Source organism: Nansenia antarctica, assembly GCF_963989245.1.
Source record: "Nansenia antarctica genome assembly, chromosome: 4".
Lineage (NCBI taxonomy): Eukaryota > Metazoa > Chordata > Actinopteri > Argentiniformes > Microstomatidae > Nansenia > Nansenia antarctica.
The window spans coordinates 61,098,833-61,112,983 of record NC_137689.1 but is presented as its reverse complement, the minus strand read 5'-3'; the positions used below and the strand labels follow the sequence as shown (position 1 = coordinate 61,112,983).

The 14,151-nt window shown below is 43.7% G+C and overlaps 1 protein-coding gene across 1 annotated transcript in view; it reads left to right on the top strand.

Moving 5' to 3' along the window:
- Positions 1–225: 225 nt before the first annotated feature.
- The window catches only part of LOC308156210 (glycosylphosphatidylinositol anchor attachment 1 protein-like), a gene marked incomplete at both ends in the record, with an annotated part of 35,518 nt that continues 21,592 nt past the window's right edge, over positions 226–14,151 (top strand). Inside the window, 3 exons of the mRNA XM_080529564.1 lie at positions 226–262; positions 2,075–2,176; positions 2,639–2,835. Coding sequence (XP_080385690.1) covers positions 226–262; positions 2,075–2,176; positions 2,639–2,835 — 336 coding nt within the window. The remainder of the gene's footprint in view (positions 263–2,074; positions 2,177–2,638; positions 2,836–14,151) is intronic.

Sequence of the window (14,151 nt, the reverse complement as noted above, 5' to 3'; positions counted from 1 at the left end):
ACACACGTCTATCTACACAAGCCTCCACTGTACATAAAGTGCTCCAGCTCAGCCGCTAGCATTGTGGGAGTAGAGTCCTCCTGATCTCTGGTCGCTTTAAGCAGGCGGGCTGGGGAGACATGTCGGGTCTAGAACTCAGCGGTGGCGGCGGAAAGTGGCATGTCATGGCATGATCACACAACGTCTACACACACAATGCTGAGCTGGCCAATGCTGCAGACAGACATGCCCGGGCATGTTCCTCGTTACTTCCCACTGCGCTGTGAGAATACGCTCCTATAGGCTCCTCCTGTAATAACAGTTACACACATCCGGATGCAGATTGACAGCTCGTGACGTTAGAATTATAAGGTTCTATCTCAATTTTTGTCAAAATTTAGTTTTTTACATAATCTGATCCATTAGGTGTTTATTAATGCCTGTGTGGTGTTATTTTTAAAATGTTGACATTTTTGAGTTAGTAATTAATAAAATACAAAGGTTCCATCTCACAAAACATAATGGAATGTAAAAACTTTGACGCTCAATATCTCTGAACTGCCCTAAACGGAGATATAACCTTATAATTCTAAACTCACGAGCTGTAACACCAGACCGCTTGGACCTTCCAGTTGTCCGGATCGTCCACCCTGGATACGCCAGGCAGGCGCTGGACTTCACTCAGATACAAGTAACGACCGAGTTTGACACGTCAAGGAGGGATTTAGCAAACCTCTGTGTGTGACCCTTCCGGAGACATGGGAAAGGCGAGCAAGCTACAGTGAATAACAGTATAGCGAACTACACGAATGGGACAGCCGTTTCGAAAGCATGCATGTACAGCTATTACTTGTCTAAATGTTAGTTTTTATCACTAGCATCTTTCAGCGCAGTACTCTGCAGTCCCAGTCGGTAAAAAAAAAAAAAAAAAGCCAACACACCTGACTGTACGGGACCATAGGTTCGCTCGCACCGTAACAACAAACAGTCAAACACAACAGCGAACCAACATTAACGACAGCCCTTCCCCCCGTGGACCGATAACCAGCTGACTGCATGATGATTTAATGAGTTAGACAGACATGTTTTCACTAGATTGTCTACTAACTAGATAATGTCACATCGTCCGCCGGCGCAGCGCCGCTGACACGGAGTTGCTGCACGCGGATGTGACAAATGACAACCTTATCTTGTTGTAGACTGTAGAGTAATGCCATACAATATATATTGCTTGTAAGCCACGTTTAGTAATTGAACCATACATTAAGACGTGTGGCTAACTTGATGTATGTTAAAGTAGTGTAGTATACACGCCGATGAATTGAGAATCAAGGACCCCAATTGAAATAAGCCAGTGGCTTTCTTGGGTTTTTATCCTGTTAGTTGACCTTGTATGTAATATGTACTTTCATGTACCTACTTCTGCAAATCTTCTAATAAAGTTTTCAATCAATCAATCAATCAATCCGTTACTGATTAACAGACAGGTGTGTGTCTGACACGGAGTTGCTGCACGCGGATGTGACAAATTACAACCTTATCTTGCACACACACCTGTCTGTTAATGACAGTAACGGCGTTACTAACGACACACACGCACGCACACACGCACACACACGCACACACACACACACACACACACACACACACACACACTTCCATAGAGAAACTCAGCACGAACACTTGCACTCCGAGATGATGGGGTAACCGACCGATGAGCCACCCCTCATCTTCCTTGTCTCCAGACTTGGGGATCTTCTGGTCTTCAGGGGTCTCCTCCCCTCCTCCTCCGAAAGCACACTACACACACACACACACACACACACACACACACACACACACACACACACACACACACACACACACACACACTGGAGCATGCTACATACGCAGAACATAGTAGACACAGATGTATGTACACAGAACACACATTTCCTCTTTCACCCACACACACACACATTTCCTCTTTCACCCACACACACACATTTCCCCCTCGCACACTCATTTAATTCATACACAATATTTCATTCTCACAAGTGGGTATGAACTGATAAATGATCCTGAGACCTCTGATGTCGTCGTCGTCCCCCCCCAGGTCAGGTGTTCTGGGCCAAGGACATCATCTTCCTGGTGAATGAACATGATCTGATAGGCATGCAGGCCTGGCTGGAGGGCTACCACCACACCAACACCACTGGTGAGAACCGGGCCCCTCTAATCATGCTATATCCCTCAAAACCCATCTTTTTAACAACGTTTGTTAAACGTTTTAATCTTTCACTATTTGTTGTTGTTGTTGTTGTTGTTTTTACTGACTGTGCTTTTTGCTTGACTTTTTATGTGTCTATCTATTCTTGTTCTCTCCACGGACTGTAGTGTCTGAGTACTCACAAAAGCGATATACAAAATAAATGCGTTATTATTGTGGGTTGTTGTTATAACATTAGACTATAATGCGTAAGTCACAGGAGGCAGTCAGACATGTATCATCAGGCACACTGTAATATGGATGTGTCACTCATCGTCCAGATGATGTGGGTCTAGTTCGTACCAAAGTGATCAATTCAGGAAGTGAATTGAAACTCAGGAACAGAACTTTTAAGAACCCGTAATTGATTTGTAATAGAGCTTTCTCTACCCCTCCCTCCTCCCTCCTCAGGGATGGACTGGTCACCACTGCAGGGGCGGGGAGGCTCCATCCAGGCGGCTCTCTCTCTGGAGCTGAGCAGCGACGTGGTGACCAGCCTGGACCTGGTGCTGGAGGGCCTCAACGGCCAGCTGCCCAACCTGGACCTGGCCAACCTCTTCCACGCCTTCTGCCACAAGATAGGGCTGCTCTGCACCATCCAGGGCAAGGTACTGTACAGAACAAAGCCTGCTGTGTCTGAGGTGCTGGGGAGGCTGGTTCATTAGGGGCAATTGGACAATGCCCCACCAAAGGGAGAAGAGAGAGATTTTTTTTCTATGACTTCTAGACAGTGTTGCTTCCAGTGGCGGGCGGTGCAATTCACACCTAGGCCTTCAGTGATGTCCGACACATTCCTACCTGAATTATTCTACCTCTTAATACCATCGTTATGACGCCATGGCTCTAGAAACTAGACAGAAACACAGTATAACCGGGCGTTGCATCACCTTAACATAGTCAGACAAGTACAACAGAGTTATATTAATATTTCCGAAGCATTTTTTATCAATAAATCCGCATTTACAATGAAGAGTGTTAAACTAACATCTTTAAGATCGCTACATTACCCACGTCTGTCGTCTCGTCCACCATAATAGCGACAAAGGGTGCCTTTTTAATCTCCATTTTGATCTCTTCTCATCACTTCAGCAATAGCAAAAATCTGGTCGTTTTGTATTTTGCCTGACGTCCCAGTAAACACTTTGTTTGTGGACAGGTGGTAATGTAAATCTGGGTTGTTTTCAGCCAGAAAAGAAAGAAGCTCAACGTTGTATCCTCTGTTTGTGGACTCGGTGCTTTCATCGTGTCCCCTAAATGAAAGTTATTGTTTACCCAAAAACAGGACACAATCGATCAGTATTATCGATCAGTCAACGAAAGCTTTCGTTGTGAGCTCCGTTTCCCTGCGCACTTTCAAAAGTTTCACATCTACCGGCATAGTTACGCATCTCAATAGTGAATATCAATAGTGCGTATCAATAGTGCGTATCAATAGTGCGTATCCAATCAAAAGACGTGCTGGGTGCTGACATCATTGAGCCTTACAGCAGGCGCCGTTGTTGCTTTTGCTCGCATCTACGTAGGTTTACTAGGTACGCCACAGGTTTTCTCGTTCCAACGTTAAGTTACAGGTCGAATTCGCGGCACCGTTTATTGTGCAGGCAGGCAGATTTTGGAGCCCCCTAGCAACACATTTTGATTGGATAAAAGCTCTAACATAAAGGCCAGCCCTCCAAATCTCAATCGGAGACTGGAAGCAGCGCAACCAAGAGGAAAGCTATGAAATGAAGAGAATAGACTATGGGGAATCATTAATACATATTTGTGGAAAAAATATATTAAAATAAAATGTATATTCTGATGATGTTTAGGCCAGCAGAGAAGGCCTTGCTGGCCCTGACGGCACACCACTGAGTAGCCTACATCATTATAAAAGGCCTCGCAAATCTGACTTCGCACAGGGCCTCGCATATCTCCCAAGCGGCCCTGTCCATGACCATCTTCCTGATGTTGCTGAGTGTGATGACCCACATCCTCACCTCCAGGAAAGTCAACCTGTGGAGGAGACGCAAGATGCACTTTCCCTAAATAGTGTGCGTGTGTGTGTGTGTGTGTGTGTGTGTGTGTGTGTGTGTGTGTGTGTGTGAGAGAGAGAGAGAGAGAGAGAGAAAACTGCAAGAATGCTTTTTACTGTGTGTGTGTGTGTGTGCACTCAAAATGCATCACTGTAGTTGTCTACATTAAAACTGTATTTTTGTAGCATAGGTTAGACAAAGGGCGGAGTATACTTGAATGTTTGACGATGTATGTATTACATGTCAGTTGTATTTTCATTATTTGACAAATATATATGTAAGTTGTTAATTAATTTAAATGTTTAGGACCAACAAAAAAAACCTACTAACTGTAATATGTTAGCATTTTATACTGCTGGATAAGGGATGTATTTCTTCTGCTTTGTAGTAAAATGGTTTGTACTTCTACTAATGATACATTTGTGGTGTGGATAGTTTTATACTCAACAGATGTATTCAGTATTTCTTTATTAAAATGTGTATACTGTAGAGTTGTTCTGTCTCTGATCATCTCAAAGTCACAACCATAGTTTTTTTTTGTGCTCAAATGTTTCTTTATTTTCCTTTAAAACAAAAATAATGACAAAACAAGACAACAAGTTAATGTCTACCTTCTCTCGTCTCTTTCCTATTAGCTATATAAATTATGACACATCCTGGAGTAACTTTTTCATGACCTTTTGTTGTCCAATGTCCATTTTGTGTCTCTACAATTTAGTTTTTTAAGCATTCTTTAATTCACTAAAGACATTTATGTGTGTGTGTGTGTGTGTGTGTGTGTGTGTGTGTGTGTGTGTGTGTGTGTGGGTGTGGGTGTGGGTGTGGGTGTGGGTGTGTGTGTGTGTGTGTGTGTGTGTGTGTGTGTGTGTGTTGGGGGGCTGTCTCAGTGGTCTTCTTGTTGTATGCAAGAGGAGCACTTCATCATTTTGAAAACACGGCTGAAGAACCTCCGAACTCCTCCCTTCTTCTTCTTCGTCTTCAGTTTGGTGGCTTTATCCTCTGCGAAGAAAGGACAAGATACTTGAGTGTCTTCCATTTATTAAATGATTAATGCAACTGTTACTTTAGACACAATGATTGGTGTGAGGGTGTTTGTTTTATGATGTTAACTCGTTGCGATTCTAGACAATTAACAGTAAAAGTAACTCACCACTGGAATGAATAGCCATGAGCTCTGAGGGCTGTAAACAAACAGAGGAGAGCAGTCTAAGAGTAGGAACAGCAACACATTATTTCCTGTAGTGTCTTACACAGGACAATATTAATGTTATTGTGATCGTGGCTAATTTGTAATACACTTAACTTTAATGCATCATCTCGTCACTGCAAAGGGCACTGATTTTATATGTTCATAAAATAATCTTATCATTTGTGTAGATAAAATATAAATTACTTTGAGGTAATTTGAGAAGCCAATAGAATCATGTTGCTCTTGCTCTTCTTTTCTTTCTTTTTCGACTCTGGCCATCTCTCTCGTGTGCCTGGCCTCTGCTTGCTCCCGCTCTTTCTCTTTCTCCTCCATCTCCCTCTTCCAAACCTCTTTCTCTGCCTTTCTTTCGTTCGCCACTTTGACCATCGCTCTCATGTGGCAGGCCTGTCCGTCTGTGCTCTGTGGGACTGGGGTGTAGGTTGCGAAAGCTGGCGCTGCTGCCTCCAACATCTGGGCCTCTTTACACTCCTGTGGACATTTGATTTGATTTGATTTGATTTGATTAATTCATGCTTGCAGTGGAGCCAAGGCCCCACTGAAAAACTGCAGAACTTACATGACAAGAGATAATTTATACATGACAAAAAATATTAGCAGCGTACACAACAATTTTAAGGTTCAAAATATTTCAAGGCGGCAAATCAAGGGCAGGTAGCAGTCATGGTAGCCATGCTGTGTTTTTTGTGGGTCTAGATACTGTCATTGTACAGCCTAACTGCAGTATGCAGGGTTGAGTTTTTCAGCCTGCTGGTCTTGGTGTTTGGTTCAGCCAGCTTGTGCTGGTCCCTTAGTGTCCTGGCAGTGAATATATAATATATATATGTTAATATAATATAAGACATACAGTGAATACACGAAAGGTGCAATCTCTAGAATGTCTCTATGAATGTATTTGGCAAGAGGGATCCCTTGTCTTTTCTGAGAATAAAACCATTCAGTTGTCTCCCCTCATCTTAGTGCATTGGCTATTTTTAGCCATCCTAAATGGGGTAAGTGGGCAGTTATCAAATACAGTACCATAGTCCTTTGAAACTCCCCGATGGAGATAACAGAGCTATCACTCTGATAAACAATCCCCCCCTCCAGACACTGAACTGCCCACCCCCTCCAACACACACACACTTGACTATGACTCTCAGTATCCCCCCCACCTTGGGATACTATGGATATGACAATGGATAATTCCTACACTATGATGACAATGACAATACTTGTTGGCTACTCATCCCTAATGTGATCGCTCTATAACCTTTGCACTACTGATGTTTACATTACTACCTTTGCACATACTGTATATTGCACATTGCGCATGTCTCCTGACATAGCTTCTTTTATACTTCTGCACATTCGATACTGTACATCAGGCCTATTCAATTAGCGGCCCGGGGGCCGCATGCGGCCCAGAGGCGACCCCCGATTGGCCCAGCCATAAAAGCAGAGAAAAACGTATTTCAGAAATTCATGCAGAAATGTCTACAATAGTAGCCTACAGAACGTGAATATAACACTCTAAACAAACTAAGCGGGGAGCTTAAAACAACAATGGATAATGGCTACAATAAATTTTATTCGCTCCACTTCGAGCCTCCAACATCGCTTATTCCGCAAGCTGCTGTCAGAAATGTCTGCTGAGCACCACAAGCTGCTTTTGCATAACGACGTCAGGTGGCTGTCCAAAGGCAAGGCACTGGAGCGTTTCTGTGATCTCAGAGAGGAGATTACAACTTTCCTCCGCAGCAGCAGCAGCAAGCAAACGAAGGCAGAAACACACTTGAATCGCATACTGGACGACAACTTCATGGCTGATGTCTGCTTTCTGAGCGACATATTCATGAATGACCTAAATGTGGGGCTACAAGGCAGAGACAAAACTGTGATTGATCTTGTGGAACAGGCGCGTTCCAAGTCAAACAGGACCTTTTCGCGGCCGACTTCTGCACCGGAAGAATGCTGCATTTTCCGACGCTCCGCAAATGCGTCTCATCCCTGGCACAAATCACAGATGTGATGACTGTTTTCATTGCGAGGTTGAAAGAGAACTTTGCTGGTCGACTGGATGGACTTGCTCTGCCCGCAGAGGTGATGGGCTTTGCCAGAGACCCGTTCACTGCTGCAATAGAAGGGGACTTATCCACCAGAGGAAAAGGAGTGGTGTCTTCCATACTCGAACTTGTTGACATGCAGTCATCCGTAACCATGGCACAGGAGCTTCGCACTAATGGACCTGCGAAGTTTTGTAGTGCACCAGTTCCCTAACGTTAAGAAAGTAGCAATCCATGTGCTCAGTATGTTTGGATCAACATACACCTGTGAAGCAAGCTTTTCACACATGAACACAAGGTTGTTTGTATTTGTATTTTCCTTTAATGTGCTCTCTGTTGTTGCTCAATTCGACTACTTTCTGATGTCTTCTGATAATTATATTATGTATGTATCTGACTGTTGCATCTATATATTGCGGTTGGGTTGTAGTGGTGGGCAGTGGCGTAGCGCAAAATCCCGGGGCCCCCCCGCAAGGTGGCGGCGGGGGCCCTTTCGCAACGGAGGTTTAAAAAAAAAAAAAAAAAAAACGTGCGTTTTTTAGAGTCCGATGGGTTATTGACGTTGCGAAATTTCGCAATATGCACTCTACATTCTAAATGCTTGACTTAGCAAAAGGTACAAACAAGTGAGAGCAATAGCCTATAACTAAAACCAAATGACTACATCAGTAGAATGTATTATCAGTAGAAAAGTACAAGCTTTATTTCTTTTAACAAAGTGTGGTGTGCACAGCAGCGCGATATCTGTAAACATACAAGCTGTAGACTCTCCGCTAAGGGTTGCCAGATGGGATTGAGAATTTCCAACCTAACCAATCTAAAAACTGCTAAATCCACCAAAAACCAGCCAATCTGGCAACCCTGTCTCCGCTGCATCAGAGTCTACTTGTTGCGCAAAATAGGCCAGGGTTAGTCAAATCCTTTGTTGGACATCTCGTTTCTTAAGTCCTGGTATATTGTGGCATTTCTTTACTGTTTGCCATCTGGAATACCCAGGGAGACGCAGACAGCAGAAGTAGAATAGAATAGTAGAATAGAAAAAGAAACCGCTATAACCAGCTGAATGATGTACCTGTATGATGCACTGGCAGTCTGTGACTGTGTGCACCTGCCCGGACCCTGCCCTTCTGCCTGAGTTTGAGTAGGATGCTGCCCAAATGAATGTTATTGTTTCGTGATGCTGCCCAAATAAATGTTATTGTTTAGTGCTGTACGCTTTCGTGGTATTATATTGTGTGAATTATCATCTGTATGTTGTTTTCTTTCACTCGACTAACCGCCGAGATAATACTTGAGACATGTACTTCCGTAAGCATTAATCCAACTGTCCTGCAGTTCTAATTTGACGATGTGTCCCTCTACCATGGCAGAGTGGTCAATAACAACTCTCAAAAGGCTTTTGACGGACGCGAAAAACGCAGATAATCGAACCTGTTCCGATTTTTGGGGGGGGGATGGACGAATATTACTGATTCGGTGTGCAAGCGTGATTGACACAACATGAGTTCTAATTTATTTTTTTAACGGATGTAAAAAACGCATTGGTGTGCAAGGGCCAGAAGCTGCATTGGGTAAAAGAAAATATGACATTTTTCGAAGTTTCGCTGAATTTTGTTCCTTTTTATAGGAAAGTTCCTGTTTTTGCGCGCCGCTGAGGTATTTTCGCTTGCTCATTTTCGTGTGACGTCAAAGTCATGTTGCTATTGGATACGGCTAACTATGTTTATATTTTTTAATATAGGCCTATATATTAAAATTAAGGTTGACACAATGAAGGGCCACTTCTTTTCTTTGTTTTATAAAAAAAAAAAAAAAAAAAATGTGGGATCCGATGTTAGGGGGCCCCCTAGTGGCTGGGGCCCCCCCGCGGTGCGTCGCTTGCGGGCCCGTCCGCTACGCCACTGGTGGTGGGTTGTGGAGTGATGACGGGCTGTGTGTGTGAGTGTGTGTAGGTGCTTTGTATTGTTATTTGTTATGCGTTACTATTATGTTTGTATTGTTATATGTGAGGACCCCCTCGAAAATGAGAAGATTCTTCTCAAGGGGCTTACCTTAATAAACAATCTCAAATCAAATAAAAAGCAGCTCACGTTGTTCCCTGACTGACAGTACTCTTCACCAATGCCTTCGGATTGCATTGACATCTTATGAGCCAAATGTCACTGCTCTTGTTCAGAATAAACATGTCACTTCTCACACTAAGAAAGTCAGCAGGGTAAGATTAGATTAGATTAGATTCAATTTTATTGTTTAACTGTAACTGTAACTTGTTTAATTGTGCACTCAAGGTGTATCTTCATTCAGTTAAAAGCACTTTGTGCCTGGGTCAGCTATGACCAACATTTTTATTTTACAAAAGGACTTTTTTTTTATTGGTATACTACTGTACACTTTTTTATGCACTTTAAGATGTGCATGGGTCAGTTGAGACCAACATTTTGTTGTTTTACCTAAAAAGTGAAAAAAGTATTGCTATTAGGTTCTGTTCAATTACAGCTCTTTTATTGTGTTCAGTCAAGTCTTTTTGACGTGCCTGTGTCAGATGTTACCTAATTTAAAAGGAAAACTATAAATAAACTGCTTGTATGTCATTAGGCCTACATTCATTTGTGTTGGTTTGAAATGTGTCATTACCTGGTGCCTAGGCTACTGGCCGCTGAAAATGTCTGGCCCAGCTAAATTTCTTGGTTTTCAAATCTGGCCCAACCGAATTTGTAATTGAATACCCCTGCTGTACATAAACTACCTCACTGTACATAGCCCATAACTGCATATTGCCCATAACTGTAGTATATACCTCTAAACTATACTGATGTTTACAATACTACCTCTGCACATACTGTATATTACATAGTTACCTATCATTACCTCTTGTTCTATTTGTATCATGCCATTATATCACTATTTGCACTTCTGGTTAGTTGGATGCTAAACTGCATTTCATTGTATTGTACTCTGCGATGACAATGACGTTGAATCTAATCTAATCTAAACAGACACAATGACAGATAGGGAAAAGTCAGGAAATGATTGTGTTAGATAACTAAAAGGTATTGTACTGCTTTCCCTCGCAAAGAGATTGCTGTCCCTCACAAGGTTCCCTCTCAAGAATAGGCTCACTTGCCCACTCAGCCCACAGGCCACATGGAATTCTCCCGGTGCGCAAGCAATTTAATGTCAATTATTCCTGCTTATTTAAACCCAGTAGAGCAAGGAAACTTACCTGCGGTGTGGCCTCGCTAGCCACCGATGGTCCAGCCTGGACCTCCAGGGGGGCTGCGCTCTGGGCCTGGTTGTCCCCGGGAGTGACCTCCTTCTGCACTGCCTCCTTCTGCTGCACCTCCTGCACTGCCTCCTTTTGCAGCACCTCCTTCTGCAGCACCTCCTTCTGCAGCACCTCCTCCTTCTGCACTGCCTCCTTCTGCAGCACCTCCTTCTGCACCTCCTCCTTCTGCACTGCCTCCTTCTGCAGCACCTCCTTCTGCACTGCCTCCTTCTGCAGCACCTCCTCCTTCTGCAGCACCTCCTTCTGCACTGCCTCCTTCTGCACTGCCTCCTTCTGCAGCACCTCCTTCTGCACTGCCTCCTTCTGCAGCACCTCCTCCTTCTGCAGCACCTCCTTCTGCACTGCCTCCTTTTGCAGCACCTCCTTCTGCATTGCCTCCTTCTGCACTGCCTCCTTCTGCAGCACCTCCTTCCGCAGCACCTCCTTCTGCACCGCCTGTTTCTGCAGCCTCTTTTCCTCTGCCAGGAGAGCTGTGGTGGTGCCGTCGTCTCCGATGAACTCGAAGAAGATGTTGACATCCTCCATCGCCAAACAACTCACCCGGTGCTCTTCTAGGCTGGATGCGTACTGGTCTGGGACGCACTTCCCTACGGCGATGCCCACCAGAAAGGCGATGTTCCTGTAGGCACTGCCGTCACCTACTGCTCTCTTCAGCGCTTCCTTGCTGTAGGCCAGCTTCTTCAGCTTGGAAATGACATTCCTGATGACTTCCGATTTGTCATCGTCTCGGAGGAGGACATTCGCCAGTTCCTCCACCTCTGTCACCTGGACCCATGGCAAGAAGGTTGCCATCGCCTTCACGTCATTGGTCAGAACACTGGCCTCTGACTCGCTGCCCCGGCCAACAAAGGCCTCCTGGTTGAGCAGCAGGAGTACTTCATTAAAGAGCTGCCTGAGTGTGGCATCCAGGACTATGATCTGCCTGGGGATCTGCGGCAGACGAGAGCCCACCCTCTTCACCCTCATGTCCATGTCCTGCACCGCGTCCATGGCGATGAGCCTGGCTTCGGACGACTGCTCAGCAAAGCTCCACAGGCGGAAGGTTTCAGCTCCTGCTGTGAGCTTTCGGGCGATGGCACGGATCATATCGTGGGCCATGGCCTTGGTGATGGCAGAGAGAACATAATTTCTCCCAGACTGGGAGAGAAAAGAGGCAGTTGCATTCTCCATCAGCCCACTGATGTCCCTGGCAGCAGCAGCCTCCCATGTCTTCTCCATGGTGGAGGTCTTCAGTTTGGCCTCTGACCTGTTCTCTGTTAAGGATTCAGGGTTAGGGTTAGGGTTAGGGTTAGGACACTTCTATAAAATAAAAATAAAATATCTATAATAAATAATATTTAATAATATAATATATGCATGTATGTTGTTATCTAAAATCCTAACTGCAGTAATGTGATGCCTTGTTCTGTGATGCCATTCTTAAGTGAATTGGTGTGTGAATGGGTGAATGATTGATTGATTGATTGAAAACTTTATTAGAAGATTTGCAGAAGTAGGTACATGAAAGTACATATTACATACAAGGTCAACTAACAGGATAAAAACCCAAGAAAGCCACTGGCTTATTTCAATTGGGGTCCTTGATTCTCAATTCATCGTTACATGTAAGACAGACAAAAAAAACAAATAGTACTATCTACAAGATAATACAGACAAATAACTACTACTATCTACAAGATAAATATACATCCATCATGGGAAGAACAATACAACAAAACATTAGGTATGTACAGCGGGTAGGACAGGTGGGGACATACACCACAGGTGGGGGCGGGGGACAAAACACAAAGTATGTACAGTGATGAGAGGCCATTGTAAAGCGTTTTGGAATATGCCACTCTATAAGTGCAGTCCATTTACAGTAGGCATGATGCTTCTGTATTACCTACCCAGGAAATTTTCATAGGTCATCTCTACGATCTCTGGGGAGAGATCTCCAACCATTTGAAATACCCTGGAGTGAGTGACTTCCTTCAGGAGTGAGGCGAGGACAGGAAGGAGGATCTTCTTGACCGCCTCCTCCGCAGCTGATCGGGTCTTGCACAGGAACAGGTCCATCCCCTCCATGGTTACCTTCATGTGACAGACAGAGAGTTGACTCAAGCGAGCACTTTGAGGTTTGTCTCCAGGAAATAGCAGTGTGTTGTGTTGCCATACCGTTCTGCCCATCAGCAGTGAGAGGCGGTGCTCATCCTCGATCTCCCTGCGGACTTCCTCCTCCATCTTCTCCATTCCGAGGAGCCTCTCGGCTCTCCAGAGCTGTGCACAACATTACACATTATTTCTTACAGGAGAGTCAGGGCACTAATATGTTAATAAAATGAATTGACTGTCTGTTATTGCTGGGTATGTCAGTAAACATGTTCATGTGTTGTCCTAGTAGGCTACTTACAAGTTCAAGGAGATGGAGCTGTAAGTTGGGCTCTTTCTCAGCCATGTACTCATACCTTCATGTGAATAAAATAATGTATCAGACTACTATCCATAGAATAACCTATCTATACAGTTTGATAATGTATCAGACTGCTATCCATAGAATATATCAACCTATCTATACAGTTTGATAAAATCTCTCACTCATCTTTGACTATGCAGAGGTGGATCTTAGACTTCATAGACATAGCCAGCAGGTTTCTGGGAATTTTGTATTTGTACTTGAATTTTGTCATTGTATTTCTCTCCTGTGTTTAAGTTTTTGTTACCACTCCCTTGTATTATTCCCTGAAATAATAATACAAAATTGATCACAAAAAAAGAAATCACTCACTCATCCAGCAGGAAGGGCCTGTCCGTATACAGCCAGTTCCTCATGTCCTTAGCTGTTATATAGGAGGGGACCTCCACCGGATGTTTCAGCAACATGAACGCCTTCATGAGCTTTTTCTGCAAAAGAGGGAGACACACATTAAAGTTTTAACAGTTTATCTCCTGTGCATTTGTGCCTGACTATTGTTTCAACTTACCTCCCCGTGGAGTAGGGCTTTATAATCATCATAACCACCCTCCATATTAACTGTGGTCATGGTAACATAAGGGAGAAACATGAAAAACCAATGAGTTAAAACAGCAAGTAACTATAAAATATAGACACATATAAAAAATATTATATTGAACATGTAATTTCTGATACATTGGAGGAATAAATACCTAATGAAGAACAATCAATAATGGTTATTGATCGTGAATACTTGTGAATACTAATAAAACGCAGTGACAAACGGATTTCGCTAGAGAGTCGAGAGTCGAGCAGGTCAAAACTTCTGTGCGTTAACTTGACCAAGTGCGGAATGTTAAAACATTGTGTCATGACTACATGATTCCGTAGTGATAACAAGTGCGGAATGTTAAAACATTGTGTCATGACTACATGA